The following is a 26,231-nucleotide window of genomic DNA, read 5'->3' as shown; positions in this document are numbered from 1 at the left end:
TTATATTACACACAATTCCAAACACTGAAAGGGCCACACGCTAAGCGATGTTCGGAAGATAGAGCATTCTTTTTTAAATGGAACGCTTCATTTTAATAAAATAGACATATGGTTTTGTTGTTAAAATGCTTTTTACGTTATGATATTCATATATTTCTGGACGGCATGGAGCTTTCGAATTTCTTAGCCCGATCGTTCGCGGTGCAGACGTTATGATGAGATGTTTTCCATCTAATCAGTATATACAGCGCCAATCAAGCACTAGACGAACGTTAAATAAATCAATCGAGAGATACATCTACAAAATTAAACAATATCTGAATATCTGTACACATGCACGAAGTGGCGAGAGGTCATTTATTTTAAAGTATAATTCAGTGCAAACCACGAAATCTGTGCGCAGGTACTTTAAATATACTCCACTGAGAATTTCTGCTGGGGATGAAAACATGAATTTTATTAGTGTAAGGGGAATACGTTAGGGTTGTACCGATTCCATAACATTTATCAAGCAATGGCTGGTCAGTTAAGACATTAAAGTAGCTTTTTCGGTGCGCGCATTTTAATAATAAGCGATATCTTCATTCATCACAAATCCTTTTGTGAGAGGAATTTACATAAGTTTGCCAAACTTGTTTTCCTATCCTTTAAACAGATTCGTACTTGTTGTTCGTATGTGAATTTACCCAAATAAAGCTTATGCTATTGGTTATTAAAATCCAAATTAATACGTCGAATTGAACTTTGCCTGACACAAAATGCGATTATTTTCGAGAGTTTAGCCGAAAATATGCACTTTATAGATCCGGAACTATTTAGCGTATTAGTGTGATATAAATGGCCCCAAGAGCGGTAGGCACCTGAGTTACGACTACGGCAGGTGATGATTGGAAATAATTGCCTTCCAAAAATGGATTTAAAACTATTTCAAACCATGTGAAATTATGACATGATCATTGAACGAAAAGAGAAGAAAACAAATTTAGTAAAATAAACAAGATTGTATGAAAGATTGTATAAAGCATTTTATTCAAACTGAATTCAAGTTCAAATTTCAAGTTTTTCAAACCAAAAAGATCGTATTTACACATGATATAATAAGGTAGAAAGTAAGTAGGTTCATTTGTTTTTAACATTGAATTAAATATAGTGCTACGTATTAAAAATACCATCTGGCACCTTTGACCTACAAGTCTACGTATAATAATTTACATCTTTTACAACAGGTAAATAAAACATCATCATACGTCCATGCATTTTCAGACAATACAACTTCAGATATTAGCATGTACAAATAAATACATTATACATAAACTTTTTGAATTCAGTTATAGCGTAAATTTTGTCATTTCGAATATGCAGCTCTTAAGTATTGAGCTCATTTCCGTGAATACTCAAATACTTTGAGTGATTAAAATTATCGTTTGTCTCTGAGGTTGTTAAACAAGGACAGCTTTGTACAAAATGTTGTCATGAAGAGCCAAGGATACCATTACGTTTATTTGTACTGCTTTTTCAGTATTCATAAAACATATTTTGTCATTTCTTATCTTAAGTGAATATCCTTCATTACTCATAGCCAAACTTAATAAAAAGAAAACGTGTTTTGATATAAGAGTATTGGTGCTGCACAAAACGAATGACAATAAGGTATTTTAGATATCATTAAGTTATTTTATAATACGAGAAATACTGAGCTAAGAACAAACAGGAAATGACTAAAAAGAAGAAAAATATTGATTTGAATGTCATTCTTTCATAAGTAACGGTAATGAATGGTTTTCGCTCCTTTCCCAAAAGGTCGTGGACAGTTTGTTGAAAAGACACAGGTACTGGTTTTTCTCAGGAAACGGACTCGAGAGTGGGCCGCTATTGTCTATTGTTCTACAAGTATTTGAAACTGAAATGTTTGGTTAACGTGGATTGGCGTCGGTGTTATTATGTGGCGTTCATCTCTTAATCTCCAGCACCAGCATATTGGTTCACATATACACATTGTATGTCGCAATTGAGTTATCTTTTCTCTGTAACAGTATGTAGATATCCCATGTCCGCAGATTCGACAACAATTTTCCGGGTACAACGTGAATCAAACTAGTCGGGATCCGTCGAAGCAGATGTGTTCATGTCTTCGAACGACTTATCACAGTTAGCCCTTTGGCAGGTCTCAAAAATGTCCCTCATGTCCACATAACCAGATTCCGTCTCTCGTGTTGAGCGAAATGGCCTTCTCTCTACTAGGAAAGGATATGCAGACACATCCTCACTATTATGCACCACGTCTTGTGTTGTCAAAGTATTGTAACGTTGCATGTCGCCTCGATTGAAGTAAGCGGAAAGTTCGACCTGAGAAATATTGATAATATTACAAGAAGATTAAGTTATAAATCATATTGTTAACTTCAAATAAAAAAAATATTAGTATATTTAATTCATTTCGAATGCAGATGAGCATTACGGCATCAATCGGTAAAATTGACAGAATTCAAATACAAACCTCATTTCCGTCGTTGTTAATGTTCCCAGCTTCTTCACCAAATATCATTGTTCTCCTTCTGTACCTTAATTCTTGGTATATGTCTGCAAATCATTTTTAAAATATTACAAAGAATCAAAGTGATACAAAATCTTTCAAATGACGTCAGAAATAGTAGTCGGTTGTACCGTTTATATAATACTTTCTTAGCATTATTTACCCCCATTTTCCAACAAAAAACATTTCGAATTTCAAGTAGTATGTGGATTATATTTACACTAACTATTACTTAAAATAAAATTAAATAAACTCTAAATAATAGAACACAAGATGATTCAAGAAGAAGTTGTCTGTCATCTGAAATCGTCAAATTGCTAGTTTACATATACCCAAGTAATGATTTTACAACAACAATATTCATTTGATAAGAAGGTTGAGCTTACCACGATCCTTGATGATTTTGCAGTAAGCTAAAACACCAAACAAAGTAAAGATGACGACACCAACACACCCAATAGTAGATGCGAGTCCAGTAATAACCACCCTAGCGTTTGACGACAGTCCTTCACGAACAGCCTCTGAAGTTTATTAAAGAGCAGAGTAATACGATTGATCTTTTGCAAATCACAAGGAGAAACCAAGTTGTTGATTTGGCTTTTGGTTTGTTACTCAGGTTGTTGGCAAGCATGATATGCTCCTTAATGTGTATCTCAATTAATAGAAAACATTCCAATTTGAATAAATTACCATTTGCTTAGAAATTATTATTTTTTTAATTTTAAATGTAATAAATTATACTATGCAAAGTGAAAGACATGCCTTGAAACGCCAGGAATGATACTGCCAGCAATTTGCTGGTAGAGTTGTAATCGCTATCTGCTTCACATTTGTACAAGTTCCACATGCCTTCAGCAAAGGTTTCGTTTAATGTAAGAACGCACGTCATAGTACTAAAGCAAACTTTAACTATGTTTTGGCTTGCTTCATTTCGCCACAGTAGATTCGTGTTAATTGACATGCGCTCGTCGACAGTGCAATTGATTGACACAGACTCATTTTTCTTAATCTTAAGATTCGATGATGTATTGAATGACATCAAAGGATAACCTGAAATGATCATATAATACATTTTTTAGCTGTATACACTTATACACAAACATGTATAATCTTTACTTTGAACATTGACGATAAAATATAAGATGAATAACACTTGATACATACTTGGAAACGAAAAATTGTATGTGCGAAGAAGATATGTTTTCAGTGTACCACATCTTGTGAAACAAAAAATATCTCCACGGTTGGCCTCTTTTGTAACTGAGAACACAGCTTTTGAAAAACTGAAGTAGCTATGATTCCGAATGTCTATTCTTGATTCAGTGGATATTGGGCGAACATTAGGTAGTTTACTTCCCCATGAAATGTCGCATTGTGGATAGGAGTTGACTGCGTTACAGGATATGTTCAAAATTTGGACCGTCTCATCGCTTTCGAACGTCCTGTGGACTACCATGATCAATTCAGACGGAGGATCTGTAAGCGAAATAATTCCACATTTACAAATCGTTTTTAGAATACAAACAACACCCATATGGATATCTAATTCGTGAACATACCATCCCTACAAAAATAATGAATTAGGTGTTTAAATGAGTGTTTTTGTACTATTTTTGTTTTGTGTTGTTGTTTAGATAAGTTGATAAGTAAAGTTCAATATGAATAAATCGATTATGAATACACCTAACATTGTGAGTTGTTTTAAATACTATATAGTCATATGTGTTCGATTGGCAATGATGGCGCTCTTTGAAATGCAGTACTTACATTCGAATGTAACATTTTTGCACACCTGTACCGAATCATTTGAGACTTTACTCCTTCGAACGCAACACATTTGGTTGGCATTCCAGTGCCGCGATGGGTTTTGAATTTCCACCTTGCTCGTAAACGTGTTAGATGAATCGTTGAATGTTATCTTTTGGTGTACATTATTAACCACGACATTTGCGACATATATGGCTAGTTTTGGAGCCGGACGAGCATGTTTTACTTCACAAAGTGTCGAGGAATTTTCACCAACAAAACTATGTGGCACTGTCAAATTTGGTTTGTCACCTTTTTCTGAAATATAAAATTGTTTCCATGTTTGGAGTTATTTTCGGACCAAACGAATAACATTAGGTTATCCATACATATTAAAACAAAACTAAATGTGAACATGTCATTTGTTATTCTTATGTTTTGTATAAACCTATTTGTAAGTAGGCTTATTTTACGAATTGCGGGTATAAACGTTTTTGTAACCAAAACATAATCAATACATTAATATTTGTTTTTTCGAAGGTTCATTTCTCATAATTGCATTTACTTTAAAATAAAAACGTACCACTCCGACAAAGAAAGGCCGACACATTTAGGGGCTCTGGAGTGACTTCGTTAGAAACTTGGCAAATAACTTCTATCTTTGTAAATACTGTGAACGGATCAGATACACTATGATTCATTTCATATAATCCAGGCTCAATCTTGTTTTCAATGAGATGATATTGCCTGGTTCCCAATGAAAGAAAAACTTGAATTGGTTTGGTCCCTCCTTGTGTTTTGCAATAAATGTCGTGACCGCTGTTTCCGTAAATGCAGTTAGTTGTGGAAAAGTCTTCTAACTGAGGACCAAGAATTGGTGGTTTGGGTTTAACTGAAAGTAGAAGACTGGGTTTCAATAAAAAGCATTATTTCGGTACTTTTATGTGGTTGGTATATTGAATGAAATTTAAATCAAATATAACTCAAATTAAAGCTATCTACCAATAGTGAAAAAGTAGGTCAAAATTATGTGCAATGGTGCTATATGTTTTTTTCTTGATGATTTTATTGATCGAGATAATGTTTTTAACAAGGTTGTTTACGAAGTTGTTTGCAATATGGCGTTGATGTCGATCATTTATCAAAACTTAAGAAAGTTTGCCTACATACATAAAAATAAGCATTACAATTTAATTTCTTGATTTATAGCGCGTTCGTGACGAAACTTGGAGAATCATTCTCGAGTCCTTTTCAAAAATAAAAGTCAGTACTTGTGTCTTTTTTGAGAGGCTATAAAGAATCCCTATGGTGGAGTATAAAGACACAACCTTTTCGTTCATCAATTTTAAAAAATAATTCTATAATAAGCGATTGTTTATTCTTATATATATATATATAAGTATGATACATTACACAATTTCACATTACTAAATAGTAGAATGAAGCAATGAATTAAATTTACATAAAAACCTAATAAGAAAATAATTGCATTTGCAAATCCTGCTTTGACAGCAGATTTAAAAACACGTTCATGTCGCAGAACAGGAATTCATTAAACAGTGATCTCACTTTTCAATATAAGTGTCTTGCAAACCGGCTCCAAACTGTTGTAAAACTTGGACTTTTGATAACAGCATATGTTGCTTCCCTCCCAGTCAGCCTCTGCTTTTTGAAGGGATACTTTACTAGCAAAAGACTGGGTGGTGTTGTCAAAAGTGGTGGTTACTTTACCGGGAACTGTACTGTTATGAATGCGTATTTCTACTTCCGGTGCAGGTAAGGCAAACTTCACCTCACATTGTATTTGCGGCGTGTAATTAAGTGCATATTCCGGTACGATAAGAAGTGGACCAGTACCCTTTTCTGGATAATTAAAGACGCAATCTTATTAAGAAATAAAAGTAGGTATAAAAAGATTTAAAACATATAACTGTTTAAGCCTGTTCATCTGAAGAGATGTTTTATAGCAATTGGAGATTAAATTGGAAAATATTGGAGTACTGTATACAAATTGGGAATGTAGCGATTAATGAACAATAACAAAGCAACTCAGTGGTTCTTGCATAATGTACTTTTACTTCCGATTTGATGTTTACAGCCGGCTGTGTACAACTATTGGAACACTTTTTACCAAGAACACTCGTTCTGTTGTTCTCCGTGTTAAAAGTCAGTTATTTTTTCCTTTCTATTAAAAATGTTTGCTTTTTCTGGAGCTAAACTTTATGTACGCTTTTTTTGTTTTTATAAACTTGATGAAGGTTTCATTAATATCAAATAAGAACTTAACACTAATTGAATAACTGTTAATAAACATTAAACTTCAGTCCGAATCAAAAACCATTTTAAACTTAAAGCGGAAAGAGGGATTCAAGAGTTACTTCGCAAAACAGTGCAACATACTTCATAGCAAAAGGAAATTTAGTAACTTAGGAAAATATAATAAGCAATTTGATATTTATTCAGTATACACATACCTATGTTACAAAGTTTCGCAGTATTCCGCACGGGGGCTTGTTCTAGAAGATTCGAAACGTGGCATGTTATATTCCGCACGTAGTTGTGTTTCGTAAAACGGAAAGTGCCATTCTTAATTTCATAACGTCGACTATCGCGAATACTCTCAACCAATGGGTATATTTCTGCTCCTATCGTAAGTGTAACGTTAAGAGGCGGTGTTCCACTAATAACATTGCAGTAGGGATGTGTATCCGCGTCAACATAGATACAGTTGGTTGCGGAAAAGTCGCCCGTTTTAGGACCAAGTCTGGGCTTGCTCGGGGGTTCTGCAATGAAACAAATTGTGTTTGGTTTGTATAAACGTTTAACTTCTGACAAAAGTTCCTTACGCTTATCTCACTTCCTATTCCGTGTATATCAGTTGTTTTATTTCAAAGACTCTTTTACTATAATGTTTTCACTAAAAAATAATTTAAAAATATAACAAAATATTTAACACCTGCAATTTAACGCATTTGTGGCACTGCATAGTGTGTCGAAAGAGTGAACAAGAATGATGCACTATTACCGGATACAACCCTAAATCTCTGTAAGGTGCGACCCATACATATGTATGTTTGAATCGTACATAAGCTTATAGATGTAACCATTTATTGTACAAATATATACGTATATATGTATATATTAGGAGTATATGGGTGCATAAAAAAGTCACTTATTCTGTCAATGTAAACCAGTTTATACACATGGGATCGGGACTAGTGCTTTTACTTAATGCAACATACCTTTTCTGTCTGTTACAAAAACATTATTTATGTAAATAAACCATTTATTTTCGTATAAACTTAAAAAACACACTTTGATTAAAAAATATTTCAATAACAAAAGCAGTAACCTCCAGGTTGTTTTGCGCTTGCATGGATTTGTGTAAATGACTTATTTACAAGAAAGTACATATCTGATATTGACTGATGATCGCAACTTAATGAATAGTTATTAGAACGTCTATGTTCTAAAATTGTACCAGAATGGCTCTATTTTATAATTTTATTGGTCGAATAAAACATTTGGCGATAGGTTAATAATTTATAAAACAGTGATAATGCATCCTTACTATGTGAATATATTTATGGCTGGACTCATATATACTAAACAAGGGTATAGATGCAACCATATTTCTATGGTTTAATTCATAGACTATGGGTGCACCTTACATTTGTTTATGAATGCAAGCATAAATTAAGGACGCACAGTACTTTAATTGTATGGTTGCAATCATGATGCATTTGCGGACCGTCATTTTTTATCAATCTTTTCCTACTCGAGAGAATCAAGCGTTAGATAAACGGGCGTATATATGTTGTCTTCATTTGTAAATGCCATATCCGTTTCAAGATTGTTTTTTTGAAAATTATGACCACAGATGACGGTCCCCGCCCTTGTTCGAGACTATTATTTCATCCATTTACTTTACAATACTTGTATATAATGGTTACCAAAATTAGTAAAATACAATAGTAAAATTCAGTGTTATAACATGCACATTAACTCCAGGGATAAGCTTAAAAGTCTAAAGTGAAACAAACATCCTGTAAGAAGACACAATGTCCAAGGTAAAAAACAACAGTAGATATGAAATTAAAAAAAATACAATGCAAACTTCAAGGACAAGCTTAGTTGTCTAACACTTGAACTAGTACAATTTTTGGAAGCACAAGATTGGGGCAATATTTAGAATTAGAATTCGTAATATATATTGTCGTTGGTAACATATCATAAATATGCAAAAATTATTAAGCACTTGTACTTACCGACGACTGTTAAATACTCTGAATTTGTAACACAAGAATCTCCCCAGCAATTGCATTTCAGACCGTAACTTCCTGCTTGGCTCAAACTGACGTTAAAAAATTGTCAATTCAAACAGGAAATCCGATACTTTTCTCTCACTGAATGATACAGACGGAAGGCTTATGTTTTCCAAAAAATACAGCCATGAACGGCCCAGGGAAGTTCCGGTGTGAATGGCAACATCAGATGGATAATATGAAATAACTACATATGTTCCAAGTCTTGCAATTTGGTTTTTGATAACAACTTTTCCGCATTGGCCTGTCAATTCTGTAACATCGTCGTAAACCATTGATTAAATGAAAATATCGATTTGATATTATCTGCGCAAAAGGAGTGAAAAAAACACTTTAGGCTATTTTAAAACGTACGGGGTAGTTCCTTCAAAATAAACTATTTTGGGGAAATATGTTTAACTGTGAAAGAATTGATATCTTACACTGAAATCAACAAATATCTTCTATACTTTCAATTGCTTACCTTCGAGTTCAACCTGTATAAAGGGAGATATCAGGTTTTCAGTGACAGAATCTTCAACGGCAAAATACGATTCATTAAAAGACTTGCTGACGTTTATAATTGTTAAATAATATGATCCATTCAAAAATGTTTGAAAAGAGTCACTCGCTTCACTTATGTATCCGATGTTCTTGTCCTTGAAGTATTTCCACTTAGCAGTCGTCTTTTTCACAATAGAAGGTGTCATTTTTATTGTAAGGTTTCGGTTTACAAAAGCTGGCTGTATGATTGATATTGTTCCATAGCGGTTTTCCTCTTCGTTTGCCGTTACGAAGTTGACTGAAAACAACCATAATACTCGTATAAATCAGTGTTAACATGTTTGAGCAAACATCTGCATATGCATATTCTATTTGATTGTATATAACTTGAATAATTTAAGTATCACTTTGTGTGAAATGGGTCTTCCATAGATTGTTAACCAGCATAATCATAAACAACTGACCATATACTTACCAAACAACGTAAATATCACTGCGATTGTACCTATGCAATCCATAAATGCATTTACGTGAAGTTTACAAATGGTAATTTAGTCACAAATTGATTTTCAGTATATTAGTGGCATCCTTAAAGTACCATGTCTGAACTGAAGCCATAATAAACCGTTTGATGTTTGATTCAATTCATACCCAGTGAATAACAAATAACCTTAGTCTATTCTATTATGTATGGTAGGGAATTTATATCTTAGTGAAAGTATTGTCAACAATTTCAAGTTGTTTAAGTTCCTGCTTCATTGTTTTCAATTGTGCTGAAAAAAAATGCATATGAAACAAATTAAAAAAATAGTTTTGATTAGTAAGTCCGCGAGGTTTTTGAATTGAATGAAGCAAATGTTGAGATGAAAATATATATGTATAAATATGAAACAAATTAAAAAAATAGTTTTGATTAGTAAGTCCGCGAGGTTTTTGAATTGAATGAAGCAAATGTTGAGATGAAAATATATATGTATATATATATATATATATATATATATATATATATATATATATATATATATATATATATATATATATATATATATATATATATATATATATATATATATATATCTTTATTTATATATAAATATATACCAATATACAAAGTAGAACCACTATTTTAACAACTAGGTTTTCCGAGATTTTTAATGGTGTTATCCCATATTAGAATAATAAGACCGATGAAGACATTGATCTAACACGTAATTTCAATTGTTGTACATATATAATAGCTGTATACTATTTGTTTTCTCAGACAGGCATACCAACGTGAGAAAATTAAAGAGCCAACACTACATTAGAAACTGAGGCCGAAGGAAGGTGTTGGGCTACTGGATAATTTGCCCAACTATGTCAGTTGTTTGACACTATATTTTTTTCTCATTCTTTCGCAGTAATAATATGTTAAGTCTTATCAATTTGTCTTTAGGTTTTCTTTTGCTTGAATAATAAAATTTACTAAATGACTAGTTTGTCTACCTTTGAATGTAATAATTAAAGTTGTAATTAAACTGGTATCCGATAGATGTTTGCAAAGCGGTTATTTTCAAAATGGCAACGTCATCGAATCCACAGTACGATTACATACCCTTTGTGAGGACGTTTATGATATATGTTCCCTTCTAGGTTTGTATCTAACTAATGGAATTCGTGCATAGCAATGTTTTTCAATTACATTTATACATTAACAAAGTTGGACATTATTTTATTGACAATTCAGATTTATTTATTGTATTTATATTAAAAAAAAACATATCTTTTAATAATGTTACTATGGAAGACATTGATTATGTTCAGTAAACTACTGTTATAAATTAATTAACTTTATAACTGGTACTGATCGGTGTTTGTTAAGTTTACTTTTCGGAAAAAGTATTGTTCTAAAGTATTCTAAAATATCAAATTATACAAAAGATTGCTATTTAGACGGTTGACACAAGCACGCTGGGTTTCGATACATGTATACATTTTGATAGTTTCAGATACGCCCAAAGACGACCACGAGCTCTTCATTTAATACAAATGATTATGAAATAGGTTGTACTTGTACATTTATGAGAGAAAACAACTAGACTTTTATATGCATTTCTTACCTAAAACCCAGGTCATTGTTATCTACGGAAAAACTAACCCGCTTTACTGCAGGTAGAAGGTCTCACACATTTAAAATCGAAGGAAATATACGACGAATTTCATCTAGACCTTGTATATGACAGAGATATATTTGCATGAGAATGTCAACGATGGACTGTAAAGAGGACAACGTCATAACCTACATCATACACAACCTTGAAGTAAGGCGTAAGAAGAAGCTACCGATGTATCTTGTCCTAACATTAGGTAATGCGTAATAGAACTGTTGTGAATACCAGTAGCTATGGCTACGGGGAAGACATATCTAAGTAGCACCTGGTCAACTGAGCGAATGTCGGGCCCCCGACTTACTAAATATTACCGCGATCTCAAATCAACGCCAACCAAGTCGTGGATTTTTAGCACCAAAAAATAATCTCCATTTGCCTCTGCTGTTTTGGATTTAAATTGCTATGACTTTAACATCACCATGGGTGCATTATTGATTTTGTATAAAGTGTTTTTAGTAGTATTTTTTCTTTAAAATGGCAAACATTATCATGCAATTTGGTTAACGTGAGAAGCTTATGGGACTATTTGTTTAAATTGAGTGTGCTCGTTTGCTAAATTTTAATCAACATGTAAGAAGTACGCTAATGACAATAAAATATCATATTGACACAAAAATACAGCATGAACACGAACCTTTTGCCCCTTTTTTCATTTTCTTTGGGAAGTCCCCTTACCCCCTTAGCCCCCTTCCACCTACTCGCATCGTTTCTGCACGTGTCGCAGCTACGATGATCATACTTGCCGTACACTTTAAAACCTTTCAGGTTTACGCATAAAGTCGCATTCATAAAAGAGTCAATAAAGTGTACATGATTTGACTGATAAATATTGGTTTTAAGAAATATAGCAGCAAACTGTTAAACACAAAAAAACATTTTGAATACTGGCTATACTAAAACATAAATGTGAAGAAAAGAACGACGGGGCATGAATTGTATTTCTTTGGGGTGTAGCTAATATATACCTAAAACCTTATTAATCAAATGCATACTTGTTATCTGCTCAACTCAATTATTTTCAACGAAAGTACAAACACAAAAATAACTACATGATTGCGTCTTTTTGTTAAAAACCTTTACAATGATAATTATAAGAACAGTGTAATATAGGGTCTACGAATCAGTGCCTCGAAAAAACCAACCCTTTTTCTCTGAATAGATACATTGTCTGTGTTAAGTCGTTGAGTACTCTGAAAAGAAGTTTAGTTTGACTTGATTTGTGTTTAATATTTTATCGTTGTGTTAATCTTAGTACCGATAAGGCTTCTTTAATAGTTATACTGCTTCCTGAAATTTTATTACACCTTAAGCCGTTGCTAATTGCTAGTGGGTGTGGGGAAATCTTGGCAAAGGTACAGTCTTCATTGTTGTCATTGACGATCGCAAAACTGTTTTTATCATACGCTAGATGTGTTTAATTTTTCCAATTGATAACTATTCCAGAATTTTTATCATACGCTAGATGTGTTTATTTTTTCCAATTGATACCTATTTCAGAATGTACATACTATTACTTATAGATATAGTGTTATTTAATGGTCAAGTTTGCCACATACAGACCACGAGAGCTCATATACAAAGTTCATGCACTTGCAAAAGACAAGGACTACAATCACACTTTTGTTTACAAAGATCTAATGAGGGAGCGCTTGAGACGTCTTTTCTTTGCCAGGCAACAAGTAAAGTCCAAACGTTTATTCAGTACTTGGACGCACGATGGAACAGTTTCGATTAAAATGTCAGGAATCAGTTTCGTCCACCATGTTTGTACAGAGGAGGACTTCTATAAGCTTTTACACTAAGTGGGTCGCTTTCATTGGTGATCAGTGTACTCCAAGTGAAATGTCCACTTGCATCGATACTTTTGAGTCCTTTTTCATTGTGGTGTATGTCTGTCTCGCTTTGATGAATGTAAACTTTAAGTGTTCTGACTTTAGTTAATGTATTTATGTATGTTAATGCGTAGATGTGTGTATGTGTGTTCATGTAAGTGTATGTGTGAGTGTGTTTGTGTCTGTAAAGGTGTATAACGTGTTTTTTTTTATATACGATAATGAATACATTTGCAATTAGTTTGTTTTAACTTGCTACCTGTTTTGTCATACAGAAAGTAACACTTTATGGTACCTGTACTGATAATAATATTTTCTCAAAATATCGTTTTAGCTAGAACGTCTTAATACTGTGTGTATGCATTGCCTATTGTACTATTGATAGTATTTTAATTTAACTTAAAATATTTAGTAAAAATAGTAAACTGTAAATTAACTTATGATCTTTTCAAATATAGTTTTAACTACATCTATAACACTTTAAGGTTAACTTAAGATTTTTTCATATATAGTTTAAACTACATCTTTAACATCTTTAGGTTAACTTATGATCTTTTTTAAAGAATGTATAATAAATAGGATATGACTTTATTCATGTACGTATTGTTGCTAATAACAAACTTACTTGATGTTACTTATGTTATCAATTTGTGCATAAGATTGTCTATCAGTTAGTGTATTTCAATGACCAAATTCGTGCACAGTATATACTATTAAATGAAAAAATAATAATTATGACAGCAATAGATTATTGCAAGCATAAGTACATGGCTCTGAAGTGGCGCTAAACATTAATCTTGTTTTTTTAGCACCAAAACTGAACATCTTTATTTGTACCTGTTTTTTTATTCTTGTAGAAACATTTTACTCGTCGACTTGTTCAATTATATTAAATTATATTAATTTTTTCCTCGTCAATTTAGAATGAGTTTTTAGATATCGACCTTCTCAAAACGTGCAAAAAACGTTTCCCTATGCTTACTTTTGAATTGCATATATAACTGTTTCCTCTTCTCTCATTCCTTTTTCGATCCGTTTCAGTGTAATAGGTTGGTAAAAGATGAATAATGTCTTTTTTGTGCGGTTGAATATAAAGAGTATAGTTTTGATAGGCATTTTAACTAGGGAAAGTTACTGGTTGTTACTATTGCGCATATTTTGACTGCTCGTGATATACCATCAATAATTGTCATGCCTAGGAACTGTCTCTATGTTCAATTCCCATTTTTATTGACAATGTTCTTCGTCGCAATTGTTTTGTCCAGAATAGTCATGGCAGCTACTCATTATAGTAAAATATAGTAACATTCACCTCTCTAAGTATTATCTTTAAGTGAAACGTATGGTCCAAATGCTTATTTTGCGAAGCATCTATCGGGCATTATATTTTCACGGTTATACTAGTTTGGTTGTACACTGCTTGTTTATTGTTCAATGATAATCAACCACATTCTGGTCCTAGGTTACAATTCTGCCACAGTTTGCATGGTTAAAGTTCTCTTAAGCTTTTAAATTTCTTATGTAGTTCCAACTAACTGTCCCTTATACCCTAAAATATTCATAGTCTTCTACCTAAACTGGATTAACTGGCAACTGAGCTAATCTCTATTGATATACTTCTTTTCGGAAACTTGGTTAGCTTCTTGTATCTTAGACGAATAAATTCTTATTCTTAGAATTTCCCGACCGGTCCGCAGAGATCGCAGCGGAGATTCGATTGGTCGAGTTGCCGCTTATATCGAATGTATCAAATTTAAAAAGAGAAATGCTTTGGAATAAAATTATAGAGTGTCTTTGGTTGGAAATGAAGATACGAACAACTAAAGGTATTCTACTTTGTGTCTTCTTTCGCCATCCTAGTAAGGGTAACAGGTTCTATAAAATCATTTAAGACTCAATAGGCTTGTCGAGTGAAAGCGGTATTGATGGCAATATTGTAACAGGTTAATTAAATCTTAACATTACAGTGGATACTTCACGGCGTAAAATTCATTCTTTGTCACAGCAGTTTGGCCTAAAGCAAGAAAGGAAATGCTCAAGTGTCTGCGCTGTCTTCAAAAAAGGTGATCCTTCAAACCGTTCAAAAACTATCGCCCAATCTCTCTTCTAAATATAATGCAAAATGTATTGTAAAAATATATATAAACATGTGTTCAATTGTCTTCGTAATTCATGGGAACGGAACTCTTTTAGTTTATTTCTTCCGCTCCAATCCTAAGTTTGATTATGTATTTATATCGAAATTTTGTTTATTTTTGCTCAATAGATTATGTTTAAACCAAATATAGGTTGTTCATTAATTTCTAATAAAACGTAGACAAGGATTCTTATAAGATATTTATGTCTTCAATGTATTGTTATAATAAAGAATATTGTTGTTGTGTTTTATTATGATACAATAATAAAGTTTGGCATTATCTGCATTTTAAAATGTTTGAGGGATTTCAACAAAAATGTTTCATTTGTCGAACTCCTGACTATCATATTGAACCATTAAAAACATGCTGTATTAAGCATAGGCTGAAGTTTCCGGTTATTCAGAGGTGAGGGGTCAAACTCTAGACTAGAAACCAATGAGTTATCGTAATACACAAATCAATTCCACTTAGCTAAAAATCCATTTTGAAAACAACAACAAAACCAAACAGCCTTGTTTGACTGAGATCAGTCTGAGATCGTCCAGTGACGAAAGTTGAAACGGCTACAACGGAAATGCTCCGATCAACGGATACAGCGGTTAACTTTTTTGAAACTCATATTCGAAGTTCCTAATAAACATGCAATCGTAAATAAGGTGAAGTCAATAATATTTCTTAAGCTTAATGCGCCACCTGTGATAAATAAGTTCATAAAAAGAGATATTTCGGCAGTGATCAAGGTTGTAAGGTTTATGTAATAGTTTCTTGTTTACCAGAAGCCAAAGTTGTTTTATGAATATGTTTCATATGAAAATCTACAGTCGAACCCCGTTGGCTCGAGCTCGCTTGGATCGACCTTATCGTTGGTTTGAACAGAATAAAAAGTATCGATTTCATAATACTGAAGGAAAGCATTTCCGCTTGGCTCAAATTCCCCGAGGCTCGAGATATATTCGCCCTGGGACTTCGAGCCAAAGGGGTTCGACTGTACCTCCATACAGTCACGTTGAAAATATAAAAGAAATCATTTGTTGATAAATTGCTTCAAGAAATAAAATACCGAAAAGCCACCATGTTGTCTATCTATGTAGCTATGTTTTAAAGCCTTAATATTTCGTAAAAAAGACAACTCATTCGACTTCAATAAATATCTTCTTTTTTCATTTGTCTAGATCCTCAAAGGAAGAAAATATAACTTTCACCATTTCATTCAGTCGAAATGTTCAGAAATTATGACCCAATCATATACACTATTTTATGTATAGTTTTATCCGGATCGTTAGTATCTACATGTTTTTTGACAGAAATACAAAGGACCAACACTTAACTTACTGCACATTGAACATTGTACGGGGCACCACTATGACAAATCATCGTGCATTATTAAACAATTATGAAAACCTTAACTCTCACAAGGAAATATTTAACGAATGAAGAATAGAAGCCACAATGCGAGAAAGGATACATTTCCCATGCTGAATCAGATGTTTCATTTCCTTAACAATTGTTTTCTGTTTTAACAATATGCCCATTCTTCTTCAGTTCTCTGATCATATACATTTCCTTTCATAGTTCAGTTTGTTATATCTTGCGCCTCACATCTGTAAAACAAAGCCTAACGATGCAATTCTAATGGTGTTTCTGTATGATTGAGTTATGTTTATTTTGCTTATGTATTTCAAGATAATCAAAACAAAAATAATTAAAAATACCGAATGTCTTTGTTTTTTAAATAGGTGGTGTGTTATAAAAAGCATTCTTGCATTATTTCAATCAATTTTAGTCCTAAACTGCAACGCGCTGGGCTTTTCCAAGAGTAATCAGTATGGAACAATTACATTGATCAAGCAATCGTATGTGAACAGACCGGTGACGCTGAAGATAGAGCCACGTGATGGGTGGATGGGTGGCGTCGTTTGGAAATACCTTCAACCAGGATCAGCTGAATTCAGGGTCGCTAACAGTCAAAATGACAGTACTCAGTTCTCGGAAAATGGATCATACTATTTAACACTCATTAATGCAAAGGCTGTTTACAATAACACGTACTTTTACGCCGAATATGCATACAAACCATCCATGAAATCACAAGTAATAGAGCTGGATTTAGATGGTATGGAGTATATATATCTTACTCTTGGGCAATCATAAGAAATTATAAATACTTCAAATCGATTTTAGCTTATATGTTGACATTTCATTTGCATCAGTAGTTTGTTATATTATGATATGGTATTTTGTAGTTCCACAAAACTCTGTCGTTGTCGGGCCTCAGTATGGAGACTTTTTTAAGACAAAATGTGTTTACGCTGATGCTGGTATCGACATATTTTGCAAGACAGATACGGGAATAGATCCTGTGAGTGTTAGCTTTAGTGTTGGAGGCAAGGTATTACCACTTTTAGCTGATGGGAAAGAGCCAGAGTTGCGTAAATTAGACCACACCCGACTCCGCCTTAAGAAGGAAATGGCTGGCAGTAATGTAACCTGTAAAGTTGTATACAACGCCAATAAGGCTCCAGTTGAGTTTACAGCACATTTGTGCTATTTAGGTTAGGGTTTTTCCTTATCGTTTACCTAAAAGCGTTATCTCTGTAGCATAATTGCATATTTCATTCGATGTTACTCGTAACATCTCATTAGCCACAGGATAGTACGCAACGTGTTTTTTTAAATCACTGCCTTCAATGTTTATTAATTACTTTTTTATTGTTTTAAATTCCCTTCAATTTTTGTATACATACTCTGAATAATAAATGTGTTTCATTTATCAACAGGCATTTTTCTAGCGTTCGTTAAAAGCTTAATAATATATATTTTTAAACAGGTGGTCGGCTGCTCACTATGAATTTACAAGTAAAACGTTCAATTAATTGTGTTCAGGGTAATAAACATTACAAACTTGCATTGATTAAAAGTACTTGTTATAAAACGATGGGCCCGATGAATAATTAAAGTTGATAGTTACTTAATATTGTAATTTTATTGATTTTAAGAGTTTGGTACGGGACCAACATTAATAGAACCAAGTTGTTTCTATGGCGATGACTCAACTGCAACTTGTGAAATAAATAATATTCGACCGGTTCAAATGATTGAAATTCGTGTAAACGACAGGATATTAAAAGTGCAACAACAAGATGAATATGATCGTTCAAAAAATACCTTCTCCAGCAAAGCAACTCTTAAAACTGCTTCTGAGGAATGGAATGGAACAGAAATGTGTTGCACATCAAGGATTGGGAACAACAATATTGGAAGGTCTATTTGCAAGCCAATACTTATGAGCTGTACGTATGTAGTAAGGCTTAGTTCTAGTTTTCACATCTGATTAAGTATTCTTGAACTTTTCATTTTTTGAGTATATTTTATGCTTCGGAACTCTTATGTTATGGTAATTATAAATCGAATCTGAAGATAAAACTTACACATATTTAGTTGAAGAGTAAAACATAAATTGTAATGTGGTCATGAAAACAGGAAAACGGTTGATATTTCAGGTATGCAGAATAAAGAACAAAGCTCGCTTTTCGTTAGCTTCTGGCTCCCAATTATCGCCGGTAGTTTGGCATTTATCAGTATGTCCACAATAACGCTTGTTTGCTGTCTACGAAAAGACGTCAACATAACGGTAAAACAAAGCAATGATGCATTTTTTTACCTCTAACGTTAGTGTTATATATTTTTATCACATGCTTTCCCTTGATTTCCGTGTAATATACCCATTACGAATATTTGTTTTATCTTACACATGTGTAAGATAACATATCAGACAATTCTATTGGCTAGACTAACCACACGCGACCTAGATATCCCTCCGCATTGTTTGAAACATTAAAATGGTTTAAACGCCAACCAATACTTACCTCAATAATGAAGCTGTAGGACTTCCGGGAGATAAATGGCTAACGAATCATAGTGCCATAAAGCATCTTGTTAACAACTTTCGCCAAAAACAATGATCCGCCAAACCAGATAATGCAGATCACTAGTCACAGAAATATTCTGAATTCAGTCAGTCAACAATTACAGCCACATTAGTGACAAACAACAAGAGAACATTTCAAACATCTTCATCTTGACAAATACAAGCAATATGCAATCTATGCCATTTGCTTGCCAGTTTAATCAGCTGTCGTTTACCAAAAACACAAAAACGAATTCCGCAGCACAATATTCTAATTACACGTTCCGTGACGGCTAGAACATCATGTTCGCTTGAAACATTCTTGGTGGAACTTTTTCAACATCAACGTTAGGCATTATAGAATCTGTATTTTGTGAAACTCCATGAATATATATACAAAAAGCTAAAAATGTTCCATGAACACAACGAAAACGCTGCAAAATCATCGTAGAAAGCGACAGCGAATAACTTTTAAATCCGTGCACAGTAAAACTTGACAGACCGATGTAGGTCACATAAACCGCGTAATGCGTGTACTCCCTCAGTGTGACTTCATCAAATTGTGTACTTATTGTTGTTTTTTTTTGGTTATAATTGTTCGTTATTCATGGTGTTGGATATTTCACTTCACATTTTTATATTTGTGACACGTAAAGCGCTTTATCTGAATTAAAACTTGATAACTGCCTGTATTTTTGTCATTTGAATTTGGACTTATTTATATGGTGCATCGATGGCATTTCACTCTGAGTACTTTGGGTGTCAAACAATGTGTTCAGAAAGTGGAACTAAATAAGTTATGAAAACATGTGATAAAAACAGATCTGACACTCTTTGTCATTTTATTCAAGATTATTTTATTAAACTCGTCCATGAAAAGTGTTATTAAGCTCGCCAGAGGCTCGCAAACTAACAAATTGTTAATAAAATCCTGTATTAAATGACAACTCCTGTCAGATCCTATATATACATTCTTTCTTAGTAAACACAATACATAAAACAAGTACCGCCTTCATTGATTCTGATCATTGACAACGTTTTGATTAAACAATAAAATTGTGTATGTTATAACATTATTTTAAAACTTTTTTTACTAGAATATGAGTCTAGGGCCATTGTCAACGAACGTACACTTGTCGTAAGGATTTTGATATAGAATGCTGCGATGCGAGTGCCCTACACTGTACTTTTCAATTGTTATAGTTTACCAGGCGAGCGCCTGAGATAAGACAAGGTCTAATATGAACAAACATGAGCCAGTGTATTCAACTATAGATGATCCCATAGACACCGCAATAAGAGTATATGGATTTCTTTTCTTAGAAAGTTTAACAAAAAAACTAATATCATTTGTATTCTTTTAACAACATCATATCTTAATGGCCCGGGTGTATGTAATATTGGTTCGTGGTCACCAAGCGGGACCAGTGGGTTTTGTCCGGGTACTCCGGATTCCCCCATAAAAAACATGACGACTCTCTCGCAGAGCATCGTGCCGACGATAGTTACTTAGCTAAATCTAGAGTGAATTCATTCAGAAAAGTTAAATCAAATTGCATTTTAATTTGTATTTCTTCTCACGTTATTTGTGTGGTATTTGTATTCAAATGAAACTCATTTTCAAGTTTATTAATAACACCAGGGGCCGTATTCCATATCGTTCTTTATTTGTCAATACGCAAACATTAGCGATTCCTTCAGTCCATTGGCCAGTTTTTTTACAGTCCAATCAACACACTTGGAATATAGTTTATTTTCAGTTAACGTGGATGTCATAACTTTAATTTACTTTTAAATCACTTCAGTTGCCAACGTGCTCGCTGTGTAACGCATTGCGCTGCTTGATTTATATATATATATATATATATATATATATATATATATATATATATATATATATATATATATATATCTCTCTTATTGCAGAGTACCATGACCTTTAGTCGACAGAGGAGTGCTTCTGCAGAGTCAACAGATTATATGACACCAATCTCAAGAAAAGCAACTAGTAGGCCAATCAGGATACATTGATATGTCAGGATCAACACATATTACTTAAGAGTGTTCACAAAAAATGTGTAGATAAGGAGTATTCAATTGAATACGACAATAAGTGCTGTGGAATTCTTAACGAACAAATAACAAAACTAGTTATTTGTAATTATTGGTGAACTATCAATTAATGCTTCTTTCCTGACGTTTTTGCTGATTGTGGGTCTTATTTTGCTGTAAAAGGATGGCCACAAATCATGAACATGTATTTGAATACGTTTTGAAATATGTGATGCGGTAAATCCTAACGAAAGAATAGAAATAAATAGTTTATCATTTATGTTTGATCAGGTTATGTTTCTATCTTGTCTTCAAACGTCTTGTTTGTTTTCTTTTGGTTATGCTATCGGAGGGGTTTGGTATATTTAAGTTAAGAAATAAATCGCGCGTTTGTGTCATAGCTTTCCTTATAATCGCCCGCTTATCTGTTTCGCCTCAATAGCGCAAAAAGGAAAGAAACTTTAAACAGCTAAATTTACAAAGAAACCATCACACCTGCCTTCTTTAAAGTTATCTGATCAGTCTGTTTTTTTTATAAAACAGAAACATTGTGTTTTGAAAGTGTATATAAACATCTAAATTACTCCAGCATCGGAAAAGGTCAAATATTATATATCGTATATATTGTGGTGGTGTCTTATGAATCCTTCTTTTGTTAACGATAAAATCAAATATGTAACAATCAATCTAAGGAAGGCCACATAAATGAGATTTATGACATGTTTAAAACAACTATCCCTATTTAAGTTGTTTGGATGGTTTCGGTGTAAAATGCATGTTTATTTTTTTTAACTAGCTTACGTTTATGACATACATGTGAGAAACAAGTTATCTTTTTCGTATACAGGTTTCGCTTTCAGATGGTAACTAGAGGCGATCAAATGAAACAAAGTCAACCAAATATATATTGCTTTAATGAACTGCCTAATACCTATAATGAAACAAAGATAAACCACCACAGTTAACAATTGCAGTATTGTCGAAGTATTAATAGTTTGCACTATGCATCGGTGAAACAAATGAATAAATGTCGCCTCAGGAACAATTGAGTATAACCACACTCACAAACAATGCATCTTATACATTATTACTCTTGAAAAGGGTATTGTTGTCATCGATCTATTTAATGACCACATTGATAATTGCAAACACTGTCAATGCACCCTGACAGATGCTTAACGTGATTCAAACAACTGTAGTTATATTTTATACAACAAACACCTATTTGATTTTAACTATTATTTACTTCATTAATCTGAAAGGCTGGAAAGAATGTTCGGTTTCATGACTTAACTGAGTTTACTTAAGCTGATGATACGTATTACTAAATTTTAGAGAAATAAAAGAAAGGGCCATATGGGGGAATGCAAATGCATACGCGTTACAAGAATATAATAAGCCGATTAATAACAGTGAATATGCACCCACCATTTTTATTGAATAAAGACGGAACCCAAAACAATTCCCGATACGTCTTTAAGCCAATCTTAATTAATTATTTCTCTGTTCAGTGGCATCATCATTCAACCAGAGTGGCAAGCTGACACAAGATACGCCCGTCAAAACTTTGTGTAATGTAGGCAATTCAGCGACTGATTTCTGAAGTGTAGTGGAATACGAGGCAGAATATCGAACATGTCGGAGATAAATTGCCAATGCATATATTGTCAAGATTGGTGAATCTTCGGACAAAACCTTATCCAGTTACAGAGTTGTGTAAGTTTCGTCATTCGAGGGTCGTAAGTGCAACGTGACGGAGGTGACATGACCAGTTATCGTACATGGCCGATATATTTTGCCCATACAAAAATTGTCAAAATTGTGTTATGATAAGACTTAAGCTCTTCTAGTTACAGCGCGCACTATGTATATAGTTTGTGTCATGTAAGGGCTATAACTCTAAGGTGACTTGGTTTGTTAGTTAACATTTTCCAAAACTCATGTCGACAAAATTTGGTAATGATCAGACAAAGGCTAAGATTTTTATACCTCGGTCATTGTAAAGTTTGTATATTTCAATCAATTCAAGAGCCATATACATGGGGGTAAATTTACCCAAAGTACAAACTTGACCCATGCCTCAATGTGGGGTTGATTTTACCCGAAGTATATCATGTCAGATAAGCGTAACAATATATTTTTGAATATTTGTTTAACTTTGCATGGCTTTACAGTGAAAACATAAAGTAGGAAAATTGTTATAGAAAATTTTGTTTACTTTGTAAAACCATTTTTAATTTCTCAGAAGACTGTTTCTACAAACGATTAAACTATATGTAAATTGTTTATTTTAATAATTTGTTTTTATGTTAAGCTAATTGGTCTTTCTAAGAGACTTAAATGCTATCAAAATGGAATGCTTAGCTTTTAAATACATTTATTTACAAACGCTATCGCACTCTTTTTCAGCTGTTACTTAAAATAACGTACAGTTTGAATTTTTACTGACAGTATGACATTTCTATTGTTGAAAGACAGGTATCCTTTTTACTTGCCTTAATTTACTGCAAATAATATCGCTCAGTGAATAAGAGTATTATTTATTACAGAAATTGATATCTTAAGTTAGATACAAATATTATAGTATTTTCTTTTTAAATTGACAGGGATGCAAAGTAAATATGTAACGAAAGACGATTGTTATTCATGCAACCTTGTTTTTTCTGCAAACCCTTTTTTTGTAAATTCTAAAAACAGACTGTTTCTACGAAAGACAGAAATATCATGTCAATTCATGATTTAAATATTTTGTGATCAAGTTTAGCCATATGACCTTTTTTGAGCACATCCGCTATCAAAAAGAATGCTTAACTTTCAACACATAAAACGCTGTCGCTCACCTATTCTAGGTGACACTAAGATAGTATCAATTTACTGCATTTTTATGGGGGTTTTAATAAAATAAACTTGAATATATGCAGTTAAAACATTTTTGGTCAGAATTTCGTTTCTGTTTTTGATAACAGTTTTCTTTTTATACAGAAATTGAATCATTGCGTTAATAACTTTGGTTTCTGCCCAGGAAACGGACTCGAGAATGATTCTATAAGCTTAGCTTTCGCCACAATCGAGCTAAAACATATGTGTATATACATAACTGTTGCCATTGTACAATGAGAATGCCCTTCCTTAAAGTTTCAAACCATGTATCGGTTAATCCACATTTGTTAACGCACATGTGCATATTCGCAGGGGGCTGTTCCATAAGTATGTTTGCGCAAACGCACACTGTTCTCTTTTAACAAGATGTCAAATGTGGCTCACCAACATTATATGTTGTTCTTGAATTATTTTTTAAAACAAATCCTGGATATAGCTAACATGTATTGTAGTCTAATTTGATAGCGTTTGCAATGCTTTGTGTGATTGTTCTCACTACATCAGAATCCTTCTAATTTAGCAGTTTCGTATCACCAATTTAAAATCGAACTTGCTTTTTGGCATCTTGTCAATATGATGTCTGCTACTGGTCCTTATCTTTAAGCATCGCTCATTTGGTAGTCGTTTACATGTGCAATTTGGATATTGGTTGATGTGTTGCAGACGAACCGTAAAGCTTCTATTCATTTTCTACTTCAGATGTTTTTTGTTCTACGGATGATGATACATATACAGATGCGAACTCGCGGTCTCTTTGAAAAGCGGCCTAATCGCTTATGTTAAATCCACACAAATGATTTTTTAATATGTTTTAGTACAAGGCATAAAAAAGGATAATAAATTTTAAAAAGTGGAAGAAGCGTTACGCGTTTCAATGATATATGCATTTCAGTCTTTACAGTTTTTTTACGATACAAAAATGCTATATAGAGTACGTTCTTCAAATTACCAGTGTTTTTGTTTTTTGTTTTTGGTCTTTCCATGAACAAAGTATTATTTAAAACATTCTACGACGACAAAGGTCTAACTTTGAGAAGATAGGAATCATATAGAATGGCAAAACTATACTCAGTCGATGAAATACGAGCAAATGGTTATTATTTCAGTTACATCTTATTATAAAATCCCTTTTGTTTATTGCCGAAAAGGATGAATATGTAATTAATTTTTCCCCGTTCTTTTTTTGAGCTAAAATGCTTAACATCCATTTATTATAACTTGTATCCTTTATTTTCTTTTTCTTCGCAATAAAAAACAGCGATTCAGCAAACCTAGTAACAACCAGACATTGTGACAGGAGAGTGTAATAAATTCATCAGACAACAGCAAAATTCACGACCAAAATGTCACAGAGTTTTCACACGAATGTATAATAAATGTGTAATGTTACTCTCAAAGTTCCTTGGGAATTCAATTCTTAGGTTTAAATATGTAGGAAAGTTTATTTTCGCAAGAACAACAAAATGAATGTTGGTGATTGAAAGAAATGATGTTTTAAAATATTCATCCGTAATATAAAGCAAATATGAGACTGACATTGAATGTCAATCATTGTGTTGAAACACATATCTTTAATATAAACTATGTCAAAAGCACAAATACGAACGCTGTTGAAGGATGTGGAAAAAGCAACAACATGTTTTCATGTTTCTAGTTTGGAAACAGCTAATCAGTTGATGAACAGAAACTTTATTTGCATTATTTATGGTTTAAATTTAATTATAATGAAAAATATCACGTACACAAGGCAATGTTCACTGGTTCTTCCCAAAACCAAGGCACATAGTTGCTTTTTACCTGAAGTAAAATACTCCTTTTTGTTACACAAATATTTTCCGTAAATATTATATTACTCTATAAGTCAACACCGCTTTTAAACTACTATTAATCTATTGTACATTTACACATGTACGCAAATTATCAAATTATGGTAGTGTCTGCCATGTGCATATTGCATGAAGGAATGCTATAGTTGGTAAAATACCTTTTAAAAGGGCTCAATGGTCATGTACAATCATGTCAGCGAATCTCGAAATGCAACTATAGGCTTTGTTCTGTTTTCTTCCTTGTGTACTCAAGTTATGTAATTAAATCTCGACCATCCTTTAAAGTTTACGATCATTTGGTATAGATAGCTGGTTTGCCCTGTGTTTAGTTTGTGAAATGTTACGTTCACTAAATAGTA

The 26,231-nt window shown here is 33.1% G+C and overlaps 2 protein-coding genes across 2 annotated transcripts; one reads left to right on the top strand and one right to left on the bottom strand.

Moving 5' to 3' along the window:
- Positions 1 to 1,127: 1,127 nt before the first annotated feature.
- Positions 1,128 to 9,726, bottom strand: LOC128235329 (uncharacterized). The gene is made up of 11 exons (XM_052950143.1): positions 9,563 to 9,726; positions 9,068 to 9,385; positions 6,754 to 7,062; positions 5,849 to 6,142; positions 4,863 to 5,171; positions 4,301 to 4,597; positions 3,698 to 4,009; positions 3,296 to 3,583; positions 2,920 to 3,054; positions 2,498 to 2,580; positions 1,128 to 2,346 (listed from the first exon to the last, which is right to left on the bottom strand). The coding sequence occupies exons 1-11, from the start codon at positions 9,603 to 9,605 to the stop codon at positions 2,095 to 2,097; spliced, it is 2,640 nt and encodes an 879-aa protein (XP_052806103.1). The 5' UTR covers positions 9,606 to 9,726; the 3' UTR covers positions 1,128 to 2,094.
- A 1,610-nt stretch (positions 9,727 to 11,336) lies between these two features.
- On the top strand, positions 11,337 to 18,874 carry LOC128235532 (uncharacterized). Its single transcript, XM_052950342.1, has 5 exons — positions 11,337 to 11,433; positions 16,991 to 17,320; positions 17,451 to 17,759; positions 18,204 to 18,497; positions 18,708 to 18,874. The coding sequence occupies exons 1-5, from the start codon at positions 11,337 to 11,339 to the stop codon at positions 18,872 to 18,874; spliced, it is 1,197 nt and encodes a 398-aa protein (XP_052806302.1).
- The last annotated feature ends 7,357 nt before the right edge of the window (positions 18,875 to 26,231 follow it).

The sequence above is a fragment of the Mya arenaria genome, chromosome 5 (genome assembly GCF_026914265.1).
Source record: "Mya arenaria isolate MELC-2E11 chromosome 5, ASM2691426v1".
Lineage (NCBI taxonomy): Eukaryota > Metazoa > Mollusca > Bivalvia > Myida > Myidae > Mya > Mya arenaria.
The sequence above is the reverse complement of the archived record's forward strand: the minus strand, read 5'-3'. Positions and strand labels throughout refer to the sequence as shown.